This window comes from Ornithodoros turicata, chromosome 1 (assembly GCF_037126465.1).
Source record: "Ornithodoros turicata isolate Travis chromosome 1, ASM3712646v1, whole genome shotgun sequence".
NCBI classification, from domain to species: Eukaryota; Metazoa; Arthropoda; class Arachnida; order Ixodida; family Argasidae; genus Ornithodoros; species Ornithodoros turicata.
Window position 1 is genome coordinate 48,415,414 of NC_088201.1, and position 20,661 is coordinate 48,436,074.

The 20,661-nt window shown below is 44.1% G+C and overlaps 2 protein-coding genes across 7 annotated transcripts in view; one reads left to right on the forward strand and one right to left on the reverse strand.

Annotated features, from left to right (window-relative positions):
- The first annotated feature begins 1,288 nt into the window (after positions 1-1,288).
- LOC135378194 (targeting protein for Xklp2 homolog) overlaps positions 1,289-20,661 on the forward strand; it is a 51,695-nt gene continuing 32,322 nt past the window's right edge. For 2 of the 4 annotated variants that reach the window (XR_010418310.1, XR_010418309.1), the window contains exons 1-2: positions 1,289-1,630; positions 3,738-3,807. Coding sequence is in view for 1 of the 4 variants with exons in the window: in XM_064611134.1 (XP_064467204.1) it covers positions 1,363-1,630; positions 3,738-3,807 (338 nt within the window). In the remaining 3 variants the exon portion in view is untranslated. The remainder of the gene's footprint in view (positions 1,631-3,737; positions 3,808-20,661) is intronic. The other 2 variants (XR_010418311.1, XM_064611134.1) reach the window with 2 other exon arrangements.
- LOC135378193 (uncharacterized) lies at positions 8,204-16,128 on the reverse strand. Of its 3 annotated transcripts, XM_064611133.1 has the most exons (7): positions 16,013-16,128; positions 14,918-15,019; positions 14,683-14,760; positions 14,546-14,611; positions 13,379-13,587; positions 13,014-13,165; positions 8,204-10,385 (listed from the first exon to the last, which is right to left on the reverse strand). In XM_064611133.1, exons 3-7 carry the CDS (start codon positions 14,717-14,719, stop codon positions 10,376-10,378), a joined length of 474 nt encoding a protein of 157 aa, XP_064467203.1. In that variant the 5' UTR covers positions 14,720-14,760; positions 14,918-15,019; positions 16,013-16,128; the 3' UTR covers positions 8,204-10,375. The 3 variants fall into 3 exon arrangements, with proteins under 3 accessions (XP_064467203.1, XP_064467201.1, XP_064467202.1); XM_064611131.1 differs by lacking the exon at positions 14,918-15,019; XM_064611132.1 differs by lacking the exons at positions 14,546-14,611; positions 14,918-15,019.

Below are 20,661 nucleotides of genomic sequence, written 5' to 3' on the forward strand. Positions count from 1 at the left end.
GACGTACCACGCCCTGGTAATGACAACAATCTCGAATGTCCAGTGCATCCGTTTCCTGCTAAACGAAAAGAAGTTCATCTTCGTGTTAACACGAAAGTTTTCCAGCGACCCGATCGAGGCGTTGTTTGGGCTTCTCAGAAGAGCGGCAGGCTGTAATGATGCACTGGACGTAAAAAGCGTGCTTTGTGGACTCGAAAAAATGTTAAAAACAGGTGTTGTGTCTTCGTCAATGCAAAGCAATGTAAACTCGTCGTCGTCATTCTGCAGTGCCGCAGCAATATCGAATAAGAACTTCAATAAGGACAGCCGCCCCAATGAGGATTTTTTCCCGCCGGAAGCGCAACAAGAACTTCAACAATTCTGCACAGCGCGAAAGCAGTGGTTGCCCAACCCTGAAGTCGCAAGCATAGCTTTGGTTGGAGGATACTTGGCTCGAGTGGTAACAGAAAAACTAAGCTGCCAGAACTGCATTGCACTTGTCCAAAAACCGAAGGGTTATGCACCTGTAGACGGGCTCATTGCTCATCAAGATCGGGGGGGCCTCATGTATCCAACCAAAGAACTGGTTTCGGTGCTGATCGGCCTGAAAAGGTTTCTTGATATTGTGCTATGCCACAGAAAGAACATTGCCAATCCACTCAGAACGAGTGTAGAACATGCTGTTCGTACACTAATGGATATCCCAATCCTAGTTTGTGAAAACGAAGGACGAGACCATAGAAAAACATTCCTGGAACTTCTGTGCAAAAAGTTTATCAAGCCACTACTCAACAACCATGCGATGGACATAACTGATAAGAACTCTGTTGTAAAGATGTTCGGAAGGAAACCCCTATCGCGGAAAGTGTTAAAGTTGTAGAACATTGAGTTTTTATGTTGGTACTGCGTGTTGGCCATGGTAAACGTTTCCTTTCATACATATATGCACTCATAGCTAATTTATGTTTTTCTTGTTTTGAATTTTGTAACAAATAAATTTCGGAACCCAGTGTGTTCTAGAACACTGTAAAAGTGTTGTTTTCGCGTTTTCCCTTCCAAGAAAGCACAAGGAATACACGCGAAAGGAGATATGGCTGTCTCGAAGTAGTGTCAGAACGTGGCGCCACGCCGCGTAAGAAAGGAGAAACAAAGCGTCCTCCACAGTCCCATTGTGAAGCGTGCGACGTGACAGGCATCTTTAAATATAGGAGGCGTTGGTTGGTCGTAGTAGCGTAACATGCCGTCGCCATATGAGCATTTTTGTCTTTGTGTTTTGACGTTTCTGTCATTTGAGTGGTCATACCATACGTATATCTTTTTCTTTTTTTCGGTAATTAGGCAATCCTATAAGAAGATGAAGAAGCAGAATCCTGAAATGAATAGATGGCGCAGCATTTGTTGTTCTACGTCATCACTTGTCTGCTTCGTGATTGGTCCCTGGTTTCCTCCCGGACCGCGCGACAGTTACCACCGGTTACCGCCATTTCAAATTCAAACTTACCTGAGCCAGCGATGTCAGAATGTAAGTCTAATCGGCGGTCTGATAAGAAGCAAGCTTGTGGTATGTGGGAATTCGATTGTCCCAAATTTCGGGACTTTTCACAGCCTCACTCCTTAGAGGACAGTACTAGAATATCAGAAAAGTACTTTGGTAAGTTTCGTTTGTTTATCTCTCTGATTAGTAGACAGTCCTGTCTACTTGTGTTTTGTGTTCTTGTCCCTACCACTGCCTCAAGCTCAAGGAAATAACACCACCAGCTTGCTTGCGTTTTCATGTTTTTTTCATAGTTATTGTTGTCTGCTTAAGACTGTTTGTTAAACTGGGCCTGTTGGTGTCCAGCCATTGTACTAAACACGCAAAAGCAACTTTGTGTGTGTCTTCTGTTTGTGTCCTTCCAGCGCTTTCAGAAGAGCGCTTATGTGCGCTTATTTGCTTTTATGTAGCTAGAGAGATTATCCGCACTTCGTGTCAGCGTATGTAATAAATAAGCTGCTGCTATGTGCAGTGGCGGATCCAAGGGGGCGGTTGGGCGATCGCCCCCCTCCCCCCACCAAGACGTAAGTTTATACACTCAATTTCCCTCTCCCCTTCCCCACTAAGAACCCCCCCCCCCCCCCCCAAACCGAGGGTCTGTATCCGCCCCTGGCTATGTGAATGCCTTGAGCTGCAAGTGAATGATGCGCGTGTGTTACGCGCGTCCTGTCCTGTCCTGTCCTGTCCGCTGAAGGTGGGTTGCGGACACTGTGTTGATACCGCACTATTATAGAACCTGCCAGTGATCAGGGACAATGCCAGCAACCCCCCCCCCCCCCCCCTCTCCCGTTGCCACACAATAGACCTCGTATTGCCAACTGTAGATCACAATAGACCTTGTATTACCAACTGTAGGATGGGACAATAGACCTTGTATTACCAACTGTAGGATGGGACAATAGACCTTGTATCGCCAGCTGTACAACCTTTTTACAAAAGCAAGCGCCACCTGTGGTGCGCAAGGGCTCACGGGAACTTGAAGTGCTTGAAAGCATTACGAGACCGTCAGAGACGGAGGTAGAGGAAGAACAACAACAACATTACCAGTGTGCGCAGCAACAGCGTCAGCCTGGGTATACCATGACGGAAGCAGACGACACCGGCAGTGTCCCTCGAAGTTCCCATGCTGCTTTGCATCTTTTTAAAATCGTCTATTTTCCTGCGCCCCAAAAAATTTTAGTGTCTGACACCCAGCCGGGGTGTTCGATAATCCTTGTTGGACGATTCAGGTCCGATTTCACTGACGATGATTAACTTTGAATCGAGATCAAGCGTTGCTCAACCTTGAAGTTAATGCTTAATTCTTTTTTGCAAATGCTAGTTGGTGATGTGATGAAAATTTCAGTAATAACTCCCTTCTCTAAAGCACAGTTAAGCGTTAAGTTCTAGTTAAGGGGCAGTTGATCTCTGTTCAATTGCCGTTGGTGAAACCAGGTTGAGCGTTTCTGGTAACTTGTTAGCTATGAACAGAAGTAAGCTATAGGATTTCGAACCGCAGTCTTCATTATTTTTGCACAGGGCAACAAAAAACCTTTTTTTTTTCTCTGACAGGTATGTTAGAGAAGCGTTGAAAAGTTCTTTGGGGGTGTTGAGGGTGCAAGAAAATTTTTGGGCCCTTCAACAGCAAAACTTCATAAAAAACCATCACTTACTCCGTAGGAGTTGTTTCGAAGATACGTAAAGAGATCTGGTGGCGACGACCACATTACAGATAGAGGTGCCAATAACAGCATTTCTTTGTCATGATGGTAACGGTAAATTATATTTTTAAAAATTCATGCCGTGGTAAGAGCTTCAGCGGGGACAGATATTGAAGGACAGAGCATGCCTTTTGCCAACAAAGATTACTTCTGTCCACTCTCTGGCATATGTATATAGTAGGGCAGCCTCCCCCCCCCCCCCCCCCCCCCAAAAAAAAAAAAAAGGTGTTACATAGTTTCAGTTGTCCTTAGGTAGTGTAGTAGGGTGATGTCCAAGGCAGGACTCCACTCCAGAAAAATCCTGGATCTGCCCCTGATTCCAAGACCCCTGTGTGACACTGAAATGACTGATAATCTCCAATGCAGAGTTGCATGTCCATGTTATCTAGGCTTCACAATCCATAAGAGCAGCTTTGGGCAGAGCTGTGATGTTATGTAACTTGTTCTAATTTGGATAAATTACTGCACTTACATGCTTACACATTTTACTGCTGTGCGTAATGCTATTAACGTTTCAATTTTAGACTTTTGTCACGACATCAGCTACATAGACACATCTGGAATGTCAGAAACACAGGAAAGGCAAGCTCTGAGGTAAATTAAATTTGTGTTTGTAGGTTTTGCCATCATTGCTTGCAATATTGCCGACAGTGCCACTTCTGGATTGTCCTAAAAGTATTCATTTGTTTTGATATATCTTAGCGAACTTCATGGCTCATGTCATGATCCACGAAATGAGGAACCTTCGCATGATGGGCGCCACCATCTCAGTTTGTCAAATGTAGTGCGATTTTTTGTGTGTGTGTGTTTGGCAACAACTTGGAGAATGGATGTAGAGATCTTACTTGTCATACAAATCCCGATGTTTCTGTCGTCCATTACACTGCATATCCGTATCACTACTATCAGTTGACACCAACCCCCAGTTACTGACCTCTGCCCAGAAAGGGGTGAAACAGTACAGCAGCTGGCTTACGCAAAAGGTGAAGTTTCTCGCGATAGTCCTAATGCCAGCAAATGCCAGGGACAGAGACTTGACACGTTTCCTTATAGGTAGGATTCCGACTTTTTGGAGCTTTCATTTGGCAAAAAATGGAGGGTCTTTAACATGCTTTTCAATTTCTTGGGGAAGTTTTTCAAAGCTTGAGACGATACGCAAAGTAGATTGCAAGAGATACCGGAGGGAAGCTATAAAACAAAACAAAGGAAAAAGATAGGGCCGAATGAAAGCACCACACAACTTGCTGTGTGAACAACCGTTGTACTCAGCTTGATGAAGGCACCGTATTATGGGCAGGCCCAATCACACTGATTTGGAATAACTGTAAGAATACATGCAGGCATATGCAGGGTGTCCCAGAAAACTTGTCATCGGATCATAATAACAAAAGCTGCGCCACCTAGGGAATACTGTATAAGTGGTTAAATTTGCGAATTTATGAGAAGCCAGGATCAGGCAATTATTCGCTAATAATCAGCTAATAAAAGTTATCGCAACTTGGTAACTCGTTCAATTTGTCTTCCTCTTGAGTACTTCTGAATGAAAGGGCTGCGATAAGGGGTCCTACTTGGCTTGTATCTGTGTCATTGCCGAATTGCTCTGCGTCCAGTCATTCTCGTCATCTCATCGAGCAGGTGCGATTGGCACTCGATAGTGATGCGGCAACTTTTACAAAGGCCTATCCGCGTGGCAGAGTGCATATACGCTTGCTGGATGATCCAGGCTTACGAGGAACTGGAATCACGGGACACCTACATCCGCGCGGGATTTGTACGTGAAGGCTGGACTACTGTCTCCAGTTGCAGCGGCGAACTGAACACTTTGCTAGGCAATGCAGTGCAATAGCCTAAGAAACCGCGTGTACATAAGTTACCTCAGCGTCGTGGGTCAAATTTCTTACATATTTCGTTCACATATTTTTCTGTCATTGGTTCGAATATTTCGCGAGATCTTAAATTCTCGAAAAAAAAAGGGGCGTTCGCGAATTTTGCGAAAAATGTGTCCTGACGAAAATTACTACTTATACGGTAATGTGATCAATGGCGTTTGTTCTTACTATGTTTTTGCCACCTGATGCGTAATTTTTTTTAAATGTAAATTTTTGCGAACTGAACTCTGGAACATAAGCCAGGTGGAGGTCGCTTGTTTACCCTAACAGTGTGAAGAGCCTGCCGAATTAACTCAAATTCACGATAATTGACAGGGACATTGTCGAAGATCGTGCTTTACAGAGCACCCAGAACATAGTGTGTGACAAATTCTTCGGTGCAATTGTCAGGCCAGTTAAAGTAGGCTGGACACCCAGCCCACACAAAGATAGTAGAAAGGGAACACAGGCATGGCTTACCACATCTGGCTTCCGCTGGTATCATACCTTCACTCTCCCAATTTCAAGAACGGACACTTTTTCTACGATACCTGTGTGGGCTGGGCTTGCAACATCCCTTCGTTGGACTAGCAACGATCGTGCTCAAAAGTCGTTAAGCGCTATGCTCCGGGTGCTCCGAAAAAGCTCGATGTTCGGCTAGTTTTTTTCGATGGGATAGCTCTTCAATACACCTGTCAAGTATCGTGAATTTGAGTGAGTTCTGCACGCTTTTCACATTGGCGATGTAAAAAAAGTTACCTTTGCTTGGCAAATTTCACAGTTCAGTTGGCAAAAAAATTTCAGTGCAGCTAACATTACATGAAATTAACATCAGGAGGTGACAAAAACATAGTAAGAACAAATGCCATTGACTGCATGACTGTAGGTGACAGTTTTTTAACCACAGAGATTGCTAAGAAACAAGCGAGCTGGTGAAGTTGATGCATAATGATAAACCACGCGACTAGGGAACACGAGGGGTCAGACACTAGAGAGGGAGACTGAGGCTTCTGAGACTTTGTGTTGTGTCTGTCCCTTCGTGTTCCCTCGTCTCGGGGGTTTTACATTATGCATAGTTTTTAATTTTAATTCAGTGACATCTTTTCTGGGACACCCTATATTGAGATTTTGCTGTCTGTAATGAGAGACCTTTACTTGCGGTTAATCGCTTCGAACTCTGAGAAATCCTGTTACAAGAGGGCATTAGACACGGAAAACACTAATATATTAAGGCTTGCTCGTGCAAGGATGGGTCAGTTCATTTTGTGGGATGCTCAAAAGCTCACCTGCAAAACATGGGCAACTAGCTCATCCCACTCATCCCATCTAACTCATCCCACGCGAAAGGATCCAATGACTGCGGTCGACCTACCACCATTCGAGCCGAAAAAAATCGTGGCACCTCCAAGGGATGTCTAATGTCACACGACAAAATATTTATGCTCTAGTAGTAACGGTTGTCGCTGCGGGAGCCATTAAAGGGGGAGTTCCTTGTAGAAACCACCAATCGCCCGTAAGTTTGTAGCGACACTCGGGGATCTCCTAGAAACTTGGGATTTGTTTTAAATCGTAGGAGGAGGTCTATAATCGCAGCGAAATTTCCGCCTTTTTACTTTCCCCGGTCACTGCCTACGGAACCCGTCACGAACGCGATTTTCGTGTAATTTTTGCGATTTTTTTACACCCGATGGGTCAGCTAAATTTTCGTGAATATTTTTTCGCTGGTAGCTCTCATGATGCCGCTCATGCAAAAAAATCGTCGGAACTGATGGTGTAGTTGGTAACGTATTAAAAGTTGGTAAAGTAGCCATTTTTAGCGAAATCTTCAATGTTCAGAGGCGAAATTCGGAATGAGGAGGTCAGTTTGGAAAAGTAATGTTTGCGTCATTGTATGCGACGGACTTTCCCATACAACGTATAAAAAAATCTCGAAGGTATTTTTTGATAAGCGCGAGAAGAAAAAAATTTGCCGTTGGATACATCGCCACGTCTCCGCGATTGGATCTGCGTCTCGCTACTGCGTCGCAAGGCTAGACGCGACACATGGAGCACAAATATTCAGCGTCGCGTTTGATCAGTCTGTGCACGATGGACGAAGCCTGCAGTTCCGCCAGGTAGGTTTCTTTTATCCACATCTGAGAGCAGCGTATCCGTCCCAGTCAACCAAAAATATCTCAGACGTCCTAAAAATATCCAGAAAAGGCCGGCTGATATCCTCGGGACATAACTGGTTCTGCCAGGCGCGTATCCCAGGACCTCCCAACCAAGTCCTGAAGATGTCACCATATACATTTGCAGGACATTGTTCGGACAAATTTTCACGTACGTTATGGACTCACCTATGGGAGTTGCCTATCTGTTCTGACGTCTGTGATGATTGTGTCGGGTGTGTTGTACAGGAGGAATGTTCTGTGCTCCAGATTAATGTTAATCATTTCAATCATTAATCAATTAATGTTATCATTTGCGTGATCCATTGGTGTGTGTGTCGTGAGAAACATACTGATGACATGGGACAGAAAGCCCAAATTAGATTTCTTTATTTGATTCCCTCGCAACAGTTTACCCATGGATAAAATAAACAAACTGAGCTAATACTGGGCAGATCTCTGTTTGCAAATTCTGCAAGAATGAACAAACAGTTGTTCTTAGAAAAAAAATCACATTTGTATGAGCTTATATAACAAAAAGGAGTATACAAGTAAGCTACAATTTCCACGTTAAACTACATATACTAAATGAAATAATAATGTCACATAGTTTTAACCATGAACTAGAATTGATTATGAGTGCGGCTATATGGCTAGGTTGACAGGTGTGACGGCCATTTTGTCGTGCTGATCGCCGGAATCGTAGGAAAACTATTTTGGGGAACTTTCCCAGCAGTTGAAAGTGAAGGTCCAACGCCCAACAAAAGACGCCATCTTCGGCATCCTCCTGTGAGACAGTCCGCAAGGCTCTGCGCCGGAAGACTGCCACTGCCGTGACCCACATCGTCCTCCATCGGCTTGCCTGTCAGCTCCCGGGCTTTGACGTTCTCCTGCCGTGTGTAGCCATCCTCCACGAATGCTTCACATGAAGACAACGCACTTCAAGGTGGTGAGCTCCCACTAGCTGTGTGTTGGAATTCCGTGGCTTGACGCGTATAGATTGTATCTCATTTCCCCTCTGTAAATACCTCGTGTACATAGCTCGGGATATTAAACCCATATTTATTTGCACTGTTGCTGTTCGGAGTTTTCCCTTACCTTGTGCTGAGTCCATTGATTTGTTTTGGTCGTGTACCGTCAGCCCCGTTAACAGAGCTACGTCACACTACCCGGTATTTACAGAGGGGAAATGAGATACAATCTATACGCGTCAAGCCACGGAATTCCAACACACAGCTAGTGGGAGCTCACCGCCTTGAAGTGCGTTGTCTTCATGTGAAGCGTACAGGGACTGGGACAGAAGCGTTCGTGGAGGATGGCTACACACGGCAGGAGAACGTCAAAGCCCGGGAGCTGGCAGGCGAGCTGATGGAGGACGATGTGGGTAATGACAGTGGCAGTATTCTGGCGCAGAGCCTTGCGAACTGTCTCACAGGAGGATTCCGAAGATGCCGTCTTTTGTTGGGCGTCCGCTTATATAGCAGGTGGTGTCTTTGTCCCGTGGTCCGCTTTTGCGTCTGGCCTTGAGACTCCCAGGAAAGAGACCTTCACTTTCAACTGCTGCGAAAGTTCCCCAAAATAGTTTTCCTACAATTGTGGCGACAAAATGGCCGTCACACAGGATGCTAACTTGGAAAAAAAGGAAATAGAAGTGGTATGCTCTGCTGAGTGTAAACAGTGTTTAAATCAGGTCACAATACCTGAGAGAGCAAAATCGCAGTATCACATGTAGTATCAGTATCACAGGCTTATCTTTCCTAACTATCCTTGTGTTTGCTGTCCATGACAGGATGCAGGCCAATAAGAACGTGGACAGAGCCTCGCCTAAGAGGTGGCACAGCGTTACTGCCATGACGCACTAATGTAATCGGCGGTTTCGCCATCTGTTAACCAGCAGCTACCGTTGTTTTGCTTGCTGCAATGCTTCTGCCATGGCGCACCAACCCAACCAACGGCTTCATCATCTGTCAACCAGTGAATGAGCCATTCGGGAATCGCGTGTATGCTGGTTAACGGATGGCGAAGCAGTCGGTTAGATTGGTGCACCATGGCAGAAACCTTGTGACACGCGAAACAACGATAACACAGTGCGATCTCTTATGCGAGATTAGAGGCTTCAGAAGTGCACACCCTCCGCGCTCTCGTATTGGCTTGCATTCTGCAGGCAGTGCCTCTCTCGCTCTTGGTCAGCAATATCAATAGGAGACATACACATCAATGTTGAGCTATACTGCTGAGGTAACGTTGTCTCGTGTGATGCTGCAAATAAAAATAAATTTACTGTAACTGTGGTTGCCAACACTGAGAGACACATGTCCTGTTGTAGGTATCTGCTCCATCAATAAAGTCAGTGTGTGTGCCCCGACCTTCATGGTTCCAGTAAATTTAGTTTTCATTGCTGCGTCAAATGAAATGATGTTACTTAGGCAATACACGTGAATAGTGTGGTGTATGTCCGTTTTGTTCATACACTCATTGGCTAAACGACTAGACAGATAGGTTCATAGGGAGATGGACAGGGTAAGGCACTTGATCGCAGTGCTTGAAAACGTTATGTCATTTGCTAACTCTTGCAACACACACTAAATAGTATGGGACAACAAAATTGTTAAACAAAATATTTCAGCCCTCCAGAGAAGACCTGTAGTAGAAAAAATACCAGCTCTAAAATTAGCCACAGTTCTGAACTTAACTGCCTTATGCCTGGCTCCATATTGTGACTCAGCTTCCGGTTCGAGAGTCTTATTTTTGCAGTTATTAACTCTGTGACGTGTATATGACTGACCAGACCTTAACAAAAAAAAAAAAAAAAAAAAAAAAAAACCTCGAGGTCTGAGACTAGTACGCAAATATGAGCACACGTGCCACGCACTCTTATTCTGCACAGATGTGCTGTAAAAAAGTCTGTACGTCTAGATAAAATGATTATATAAAATGGCTATATCACATCAATCTGTGTGACTAGAGTTGACCTTGACATCACTTGCACCAAAGACACTACAAACAATACAAGAATCTTGATGTTTGACTCAGCCTTCACTCTCGGCTTCTTTGGATTTGCATTTCTCGTTAGCATGGCGGAGCCAGGATTTGATGGCGCTTTCCACTTCTGATTTCGTTGCCGTAGCTAGCTTCTTGTCTCGTCTAACTGCCTCTGAAAAGGAAAAGGAGGTTCTGTCACTATGATGCATATAGGAAAGACAAGATACCCATCAGATGGTGACATAGTTATTCACAATGCAGCACGATTTGCACACAGTATTGCATAGTGCCCATTGAACAGTGAGGGGGGGGCCCAGCCATGACCCAACCTCGGGGCCCATATTTCTGTCGTCCGCCCTGGATGATATGCTTAACAGTCACGAAAAAAAGGTGAAAGGTTAGTCATATAGGCTTGTTATTCCCAAAAGCAAAGAGACTCAAACACGAAGAGGAGCCGGAGACACAGAAAGTTCTGGAAATGCATTAGAAAAAAAACACACACACACAAAAAAACAGCTCCTTCACTAGTCCGGAACAACGATAACTTCACTCATTCGGCAACCACCAACAACAGACAGGAAGACTTATACTGTTCAAGCGACGTCATTAAATATAAAGAACCAGCTAAGGAGGACTGCCGCATTCGATCAAAGTGAGCTATATGTAATAGGTGCAGGCCCGTCATCATCCCTGAAGTACATCCCTGGCCACAGTGCTCCTTGTGCACTGCCTCACCGCAGAAGGCCTTTCTCATGAGAACCTGGCGCTTCGATATTTATTTTGTAGATACAGCATGTTTTGGAGGCAATGCATATCAGTTTGACTAGCTCCCATGTGCGTTTGGCAGCACCAGCGGCGATGCCTCTTGGGGCGCAGCAGCCTTGCATGGTAATGCCAGATGAGTGCGGGCTTAGTCAAGTTCAAGAACCGTTTTGCTGCTAAAATAAAAAAGTGTTCTTTAAACTTTTGTAAAATAAATGTTCAAGGGGCATACTATCAAATGCAATTTGTCTCATATTTTTATGAGGACCATCTCAGTATGCAAGTGACGGCTGAATATGTTGTAAAAAGTTAAATTCGTGATTTTTTGTCTGCATGTTCTTCTAAGTCAAAAATGTTTTAAAAACGTTCTAAGTCACCTACACAACAGCGCTAAACAGTTTACATAGCTATGAAAAAATTGCAAAGTTCCGTAAAAAAATTCTGTATGTTCCAGAGATTTTACAGTTTTCTCCAAGCATAAACTCTCGAGAAAAAGTGCCCACCAACCTTCAACGCGTCTTGGCACGAAAATACTAAGATTTGCCTTCACACAGAAGAGATTTGTCTGGAATTTTGTTGTCAATTTTGTTAGAATCGTTTCTCACAAGGAAGGTTCCATGTCAGATAGCAATCCTCAAGAGGCGGCCATGGCGAAAAACCAAACACTTCTTGCTTCAAAAATAGGTTGGGGGATAATTGGCTGCATGGATATGATCCACCACAATTGATTTGAATGAAATCTGGGATGGTCGAGCACAATGTCTGGGAAATTTGTAACATGGAATGACCCATCTGCTTTGCTGAATTCCCTTACAGTGGCCAGTACAGATAGTGAAAGACCTTACCATAGATCGAGAAGTTACACATCAAGAAGAACTCATTACGAGTTAAGTTACCATGTGAAAAATGTAACTAACTTAATAGCCAAGTTCGACAGCCTGAAATGTAACTTGCAGTTACAGAGTTACTTAAGAAAAGAATGAGTTACTTCCAAGCTACTTCGGACACAAAATAGCACAACACAAGTGCAGCACACATGAGCAGCTGAGCTCGAACTTTATTTGCCTGCAGAGAAGTGCAACACGCTTAGATAGTTTTCCTTGATGTACAAGAATTTGAACGCTTTGCATTTTAGTCCCTGTGGGTGCACAATGGTTCAGCTTCATTTCAATGGCAGCGGTTCTTACTTCCTGAATAGAGTACAGTCATTGATGGAATATCACGATTTATGGCATAAATTGTCATGAAATGACCGGAGAGCAAGTAAGAAAATATGTGGACGTGAGTGAAAAGAGAGTTAAAAGTAACCTCGAACTGAACTTAATTTACTTTGGCAAAGTTACCTGAAAAAGGAACGAGTTCCTCTGAAACTTACCACGGCTCAAAAGCAACGAGTTAAGTTACCAAAAATAGGAGCTTAGGTACTGTAATGAGGTACTTGTGATGAGGTACCTCAAACTCTGGGCCTTACATCTTCCAACACACATTGCACAGTATAAAGCATTATGGTGAGCTAAAAATTTTACTTGAACAGTACCTAATTGGTATTTTCCACGTACAAGCGGATCATGAACCGGGTCGTTTACAAGCCGATACATTCAGCAAAAACATCATATTTAAAACAATGATACTATCACAGACTCTCCATAATTTAAGTTATCCCAGTTAGTTTGCTAAGTACTACTTTGTTTTCATGAGAACAGTTATCTTGAATCAGGTAGCATGAAGAGCATTCAAATATTGCAGTCACTCATGGTGATGTTTGTACTGCATGGCTGAAATGATGGACTGTTTTAAACAGTCCATCACCGCACAGCACCGCCAGGAGTTGACTACGTACATACAGTTCATTGAATTATAAACATAACATAAAAATAGACATCCTTCTCGTTTCCACACTATGTCAGCAATGAGATGTTACACGTGGAGTGAGTGTGAAGTAGTAGCGTTGGAGGTACATATTGCACATCAGTTGTGTTGCTTTGCAGATGTGAGCTATTGCATGTTTCGTATGCTTGGAAGCAACCTTGATACTTACAAAAAATAAGGGGAGGGAAGTTCAGCATGCTGAACTTCCGTTTTCCTTTCTGTCCAAGCCAGCTGTACTCCCGTGTCCGTAAGCAAATATGAGAGAATGCTCCTTGTTGCATGTCTTACATCAGTCCCTCCACGGTGAGACAACTTGTCAACCTGGATTTTATTAACCCAAATTATCATATAACACACTGCCACAAGGCAATAAATATATCAGCTCTTCAATATTTTTTGCTCGTGCAGTGTACTTGAAACACATGCTGTGTCTCACAGAAATACCTATATGTACAGCACTTTCACACTTAGAAAAAAAATATGTACATAAGAAACTCGTGTGATACACAAAACGTAAAATATAGCCTAACTTACCAGCTGGGCCTGTCGCTCTTCATTCAGAGATTTACTAAACTCCTCAAGGGCCTCCGACGTTGTAAATGCAGCTTTCACAAGGAAGTTTGGTGCAGTTTGTGCCACCGCATTGTTAACACCTTGGTTGCAGATCGCCTGAAGTACATCACTGTGCTGCTGCAGCGTGAACCGCACAACGTGTAGAAGCCTCAAAACTTGCTTCTGAAATTCTGAAAACAGAGTAACAGCAGGCTATAAAGAACGTGATAAGGCTGTCAAGTAAATTGCAGTGGAATGATGCATTACTTCTATTTTTAGAGCTCTGCACATAGCAAAATTCCCACTGCAAATACTGTACATATATTTCACTTGTACTAGCGATGAAACCTAAATAATTTCTTCAGGCAACGAATTAAATTTGAGTAAACAGAAGAGGCCAGATTTGAATAATTTTGAATACCTCGTGGTGAAATATTTGGTAGCATGATGTCCGTTCGCTTATGTTCTCCTTAAAACTTGACCCAATCCAGCCTTTTTACCCAGCATAAAAGGAGTGAAAGGTCCCCGTGTTGTGTAGGGTAGACTCCTTTTGTGGGTTGTACTGGATTGAGACCTAGTCAACACATTTCGTGCATAATTCTGTGTGAATCTCCTCGTTTCTATGTTTACATTGTGAATTTCTCTGTATTATTTTTGCAAACTGTGCACATTTCCATCTGTTACTGGACATGAATGTGAAATTTATTGGAACATGCGAGGCCCAGAGTAAAGCGTCGACCATGAGCTCACAAAAGTTGTAGGCTTCAATGACAGAACATTGCAAACCATATAAAGTGGACGATACCTTGCTTCAGTACTATTAAAAATTTCGAATACTGAAAATAGTTTTGTAAATAGCATCAGGGACCATTTTCATAACAGTTAAGCACAAATCTCAGACTCAGTTTCAATAGCCTTGGCTGTGTATTCAGCACGCGCTCGCTGCTCATGCAAAAAGTGTTGCCAAAGGTATTAAGAATTAGCCTGAGACTCGTACTCAACTTTTATCCAAACAGGCCCAGATATTCCTTTCATATTTGAAATTTCGAATATTCGCAGAGCTCAAGCATTTAACAGCAACATTTTTGCTTGACAGCAACTGTCATACATCTAATTAAAGACCTGTTTTAACTTTGTTAAAAGTGCTACCATCTTGATCCATGGCAGTCTTCTGCTGCTGTGTTCCTTGTATTCCAGTGTGCATTTCACCAGCTCCTTGTGTGAGCAATATGAAAATGCAGCCAATTAGCAGAAAGAACGCGCACAATCACCACTAGTTCACACACCTTCAGCAGTGCTGCAATACTGTCTTTGCGTGGCCATGCAACTGGATCCTTGAGAAGGTGCATCAGCTTTGGCGTTTCCTTTGCAAATTGAGGAGTCCAAGAAAAGCATATTATTATGGACAGCATTTGTTTTTATTTATTGCAGAGTAAAATAAATGAGATTTTTGCAGTTGAGTTACACACCCAGGCTGGCGTCCCCCCAAAGAAAGTATCTAACTACAAGATGATTAATTACCTAAACTTGGTTATCATCTCTTAATTAGAGGATTTCGCAAAAAGGCGGGAGATCAGAATGAGAGACCATCCTAGTCGAATGCCATTCCTCGTTTAAAATATCCTGAAACATACACGTGCATGAAGATATCCTACACCGGAATTTTGATACGCAAATGAACTGAACTCGCTGCGACCTGATATGCAGGGGCTCTCATTTCACATCAGGGGGCCACATGATTTGGAGCAATAGAGATGACTCAAGTTGGTTTCGACATGCAGGCCAGATAAGCCGCTTTCCCGCCCAGATAACCCTCAGTCTGTGAAGGTGATGCACTTCTCAGGCGTGTCTTTTCTATTTTGACTCATTTGCATATCAAAATTTCAAATCAGTCAAAAACAGTGTGTCAGAGGACTTGTATCTCGCTAAGTACAACACATCGAAGATTTTTTTTTTTTTTTTTTTTCGGCAGTTTTCTGACATGCAATGTAATGTGCCCAAAATGTGTTTTCCTTGATGTGGTGCACGATGCCATACGAAGCGGACTGGCCAATTGCAGTGTTCTTAGAACTGTCTTGCGTATAGGACACTGAATCAGCACACAACATTGATATCCAAGTTCCTTCCTAGTTTGCAGCTGACATGTTAGTGTAGGAGTGGAATCACTACTTGCTTGTCTTGAAATGGCAGTTCTGCCATCTTCTTTACATTCCGAAACGGCATTCTACGGCATCTTTACATTCCGAAACATTTACGAAAGTTTTGAAACAACATAAATGACAAAAGGGTTTATGAGCGATGCGAATGAGTCTAAATGCGAAAAGGAAACTTCTGACGAATCGAACACTAATGGGGTTTCAACGCGTTCGTCATCTGACTCGGTGGAAGATGATTCCTCAAATTCTATTTCAACTGGATACACAGGAACGTTATCCACAATCGTTTCTGACAGTACATTGAGCCCGCTCGTCGAAGGAACCGAGGCGGTATCTCTCGAGAGCGTAGCAATTGCCTGTTCGCATTTACGATGTGCACGGTCATACACATGGCGTCTACTCTTGAATTTTTGCATTGCGCACTCAAGCAATTCACATCCTATATTAGAAATAGGAGTACCTCGAAAACGTGCCACGGGTGAACAAGGTGGAAGCATGAAGTAAAAGCACAACGCAGAACCACTTCCGAAACTGCGAGAGGAACACGCAGCGCAGCAAACTAGAACGCAACAAAGAACTGCGGTTGATGGCGATGCGATGGGCTTCCCGTAAATCCGCGCCGGCGCTGAATCGAGTGGATTGCGGTTTCGAACTCGCTTGATCTATCTATTCCTGAATGACTGCTTCTGTATCACCTGTGTCTGCAGTTACATAATGAATTATTCAGCGCCACTGGAAATGTACAGTCCAACCAACCAGTGATTTCCCCAGAAATTCACTGCTGGGGAGGGGGGGGGTGCCGAGCTTTCAAGGTGGGGAGGGGGGAATAATAGACACGGAAATAATCCTGGCACAACGCTGACATATCTGGACAGCCTTCCCGTTTTATTTGCACATGTTATTACGTTAGAACACAGTACATTAGAATACAGATTCATTATGAACGGCATTTCAACATTAAGATGCATAATCATACGACCGACAAAGAAAAAAGACTAGCGCCTTGTCTCACGAAGCTCAATGAACACCTAGCAACAAACGGGAAAACCTTAGACGAAAAAAGCAGAATACCTCGCTTGATTGAGTTGGGCGCAAATGGTTCTTGATGATCCACATTGAGTTTGCGTGCTCGCGCGCATTTTTGCTCGTATATGTGCGCAATATATGCATTGAACAGTCACTTTCAAATGATTTTGGACAAATGCATGATACGATCATCTGCATGTCTGTGATCCTACAGCCCAAGTTTGACAGTACAGAATGTAATTCGCTGCGTTGGGGTCACCTGAGAAATTTCAGGGGGGTATACACCCCCCCCCCCCTGGGGGGTGGGGGGGCGTGTAGGGAAATTCCTGCAACCAACAATGTTGCTCAGAACGAAATTAACGACTGAATACGACAAAAACGATGGTTACAAGTTTAATCGAATTCACAATTACCGAATGATTTATTTGCCATTTCATGCACTTTTAAAAAGGTGTTCACGAATATTGCACCCACCTGGCAGCATATTACCGTTGTTGCATGTGCATAATCCCACAGACGTCCACACTATATCAGAAACAGATAAGGTTTTGGGACATGTCTAGGAGATCCAGAAAAACATTTGATTAACGTCTTCAAGACACCCTGTGGTGACCAGGACGTCAGGATCAGATCGGGATATCCTCAGGACGTTGGTGGTTGTATGGTGTGGTTTGTGCGAGCTATTCTATCAAACAAGACACATATGGTGGGTTGAGAGGCAGCGACTAGAGCCCTGCACGGGCCGACTTTTCCGGGCCTTCATGCTTTTATGCGGCTCGGCCCGGCCCTGTGACTCAGCAAATGGAGCCCGGCCTGGTGACTCAGCGCGCAAATCCCTGGCTAGTATTTCCAGCCGGCATGTGATGTACGCGTTTCTAGCGCTTATCACACAAACTTACCAGTAAATTTTTAAGAGAAGACACGTACGGCCACAAACATACAAGAACAGTCGGTTTAACACCACAAAAGCACGAGACCAAACTAAATCCAGGATGCACGTGGGCTGCTGTGTGTGAGGATGCTGTCGACAAACTCCTCCCAGTCGTTACCCCCTTTCAGCACGCTTTGCAAACGTGCTTGTTTTTTTTTGTGTGTGTGTGTGTGTTAGCGCCGCGAAGCAACTGCTATGCGGCTATGAGCGGAGTACAGACGTGGACAGATGGAGGACGGCAGGAAGGAGAGGAAGACACAGGGGCTAGTATGCGTCCTGGGCCGACTTCAAGGGGAACTGTGCCGGCATTCTCGGGAAAGTCCTCGGAAAAACCCAGGGAAAACCTCAGACAGCACAGTCTGTATCAGGATTCGAACACGTGTCACCTCCCAGTCTCGGCGTGGATGGCGATCACCCTAACCACAATGCCACGGGAGCTGGTCGAACGTGCTTGTGAAATACTTACGTGAATAGTCAAGAGCATTGTAAAGTCGCCTTGAGAATGTTATAGAGGGTCGAATCGTACGCATACTGCAGTGTCCCTTGCTTGATTTTGCAAATATATGCACATGAATTACGCAAGTATAGTCCTCCATTGCATGGGATTAGTTGCGTGACCTGGTCGAGCCTGACTCTTGGAAACATGTTTGGCGGCCGGGCCCGCTTTGCTGGTGTCTCTTCTCGGCCCAGCCCAGAGCACACAACCAATAGCAAGCCCTGCCCAGCCCACGGGCCGGGTCGGGGGCCATGCCCGTACAGGGCTCTAGCGACGACAACGCTAAGAAAACGTCACAGAAAAAAAGCGAAGTCTCACCGCAGTAAATAAGAGTTACGCAAATACAAATCAAGAGGAACTGAACTGTTCCATTCAATCTAAGACTAGGCGAGTTGATGTGGAAGTCACAAACTCGATGGCCTATCCAGACGAACGAGACATGCACAGCAAATAGTAAAAGGAAACTTACAGGGGCCACCGAGATTCAGTGGGGAAGCACGAGCGTGGTGTCAATTCACCCAGTGGAGTGGCGACGTATGCGTCGGCAAAAATTTTGTTCTCGCGCTTATCAAAAAATACCCTCGAGATTTTTTATATGTTCTATGGTAAGGTCCGTCGCATACAATGACACAAACTATATCTTTCCAAACAGACCTCCTCATTCCGAATTTTGCCTCCGAATATTGAAGATTTAGCTGAAAATGGCTACTTCACCAATTTTCAATACATTACCAACTACACCCTCAGCTCTGACGATTTTTTTGCATGAGCAGCAGCACGAGAGCTACCATCGAAAAAATATTCACGAAAATCCACCTGACCCATCAGGTGTAAAAAAATTGCAAGCCTAGGCGAAAATTGCTTTCGTGACTGGTTCCACAGGCAATGAGGGTGGAAGGTAAAAAGGCGGGAATTTCGCTGAGATTATAAAATAGACCACCTTCTATAATTTAAAACAAACCCTAAGTCTCTAGGAGATCCCGGAACGTCGCTACAAACTTTCGGGCAATTGGTGGTTTTTAGAAGGGACTCGCTCTTCTTACCTTTGGATGAAGTCAAGTGTTGCCATCAACTGTTTGGGGTAGATGATATGAAGGCAATGGTACGTTGAGAACCACAAGGCCAGAGCTGTCCGAAATGTCCGGACGCCATCAATGACAAGTTTTCCATCTTAACGGCGCCTGGAGCGACAACGGCTACCACTAGAACATAAATATTTTGTCATGTGACATTACAGATACCCAAGAGGTGCCACAATTTTTTTCTGCTCGAATGGAGGTAGGTCGAGCGCACTGATTGGATCCTTTCGCGTGGAATGACCCAACTGATACTGCTGGTGGCTAACTGGTACATTTTATTTTCGGTTTGTTTCCTTGGTATGACACATACGGAGGAAACAAACCGAAAATAAAATGGTCCTGAAGATGGCCTCTGGAGGCGCAGTGGAGAGAGAATGTGTCTCAAAGCAGGATTTTATGAATCACCGGTTGACCCAATTCGGCTCTGATGCTTCAAACGGCACCTTCCCTCATCTAAACCCTCGTAGTTGATGTGCCAAAAAAACTGAAATCGTCATCATCTCGTCCAAAGAGCTCAGAGGGAATAGGACAGAAGACTTGACTGGATGCCAATTTGTTGAGTTGGCTGCAGATGGCCTGGTTTCCCTAGTGTTACACCAACGGGACGATACTCTGCTTCTCCCTCTGGGGTAGCCTGTGCCTGTAGTTGCTTTGCCAGTGCTCTATCTAGTTCCTGTGTGTTCTTTCAGAACAGAAGTGCAATATGAGAGACAATCCTCATTGAAATCCATCAGACTTCTAAAAATGAGCGTGCTGTTTTAAATTTTGCATGCTGCGAAATATTCATAGCGGAATTTGGCTATGCAAATGACCCAGATCCAAAACCGTGCACCTCGGGAGCGCACAACCTTCATCAGCTTTTCAAGGAGTTGATCGGGCCTGCAGATCAGCACGTAGTCCAGTCATCTCCATCACCCCGAAGAATACTGCCCTCTGACATGCAATCTTGACTAGGTGCCTTGCGTGCGGTTTTGGTTCATTTGCATAGCAAAATTTGGTGATCAATATTTTAAGCACACGTGCTCGGCTCAGTATTTAAAAGAAGATATGTTTTCGTAGGGGAATATCTCCTATTTAGCAATCTCATGTTTGTTTGAACGCTGTGAATTGAAGTGTTAATTAATGCATTTTAACTAATTAGGCATACAATAATTACATACTTTTCAAGAGAATGTCCATCTGTCCGTATAACCCACCTGCAAAGACAGTATCTGCTGCTGTTAGCTTCTTTATATCTATAAAAAAAAGTCGTAAAGAATTAAACAGAAACACGTAGTGTATCTACCAGAAGGGGAATGCAGCTCAATCATGCAGCGGCCGTGATCCTTCAACTGCTGTTGCGGTATGGTTTTCAATTTCTATCCGGTTTAAATGCTTGGTACTCTTCATTGCTGAACTGAGGCAGAATAATGGGGCAGTTGGTTGAGGCTTGGCATTTTTTCCACAGCCCGCTGTGTGTGCGCTCTGCACTCTGGAATTCATGATGAAGGAAGCCTGAGCATGGGCCACGAAAGGGCAGGGGGTGGGTAGTGGGCCAGGGTAGTGTCTCTTAAATTATCCTGATGGCTGGTTTGGAA

Bases quoted from the DNA above. Each gene is read 5' to 3' on its own strand.
- LOC135378193 (XM_064611131.1), bottom strand. From the start codon at position 16,049: ATGCTTCCACCTTGTTCACCCGTGGCACGTTTTCGAG. The intron at 14,761-16,012 runs GTACTCCTATTT...CAATTTGCAAAG, and splicing joins ACCCGTGGCACGTTTTCGAG to GAAACGCCAAAGCTGATGCA. The intron at 13,588-14,545 runs GTAGCACTTTTA...CTCTGTTTTCAG, and splicing joins GACTGCCATGGATCAAGATG to AATTTCAGAAGCAAGTTTTG.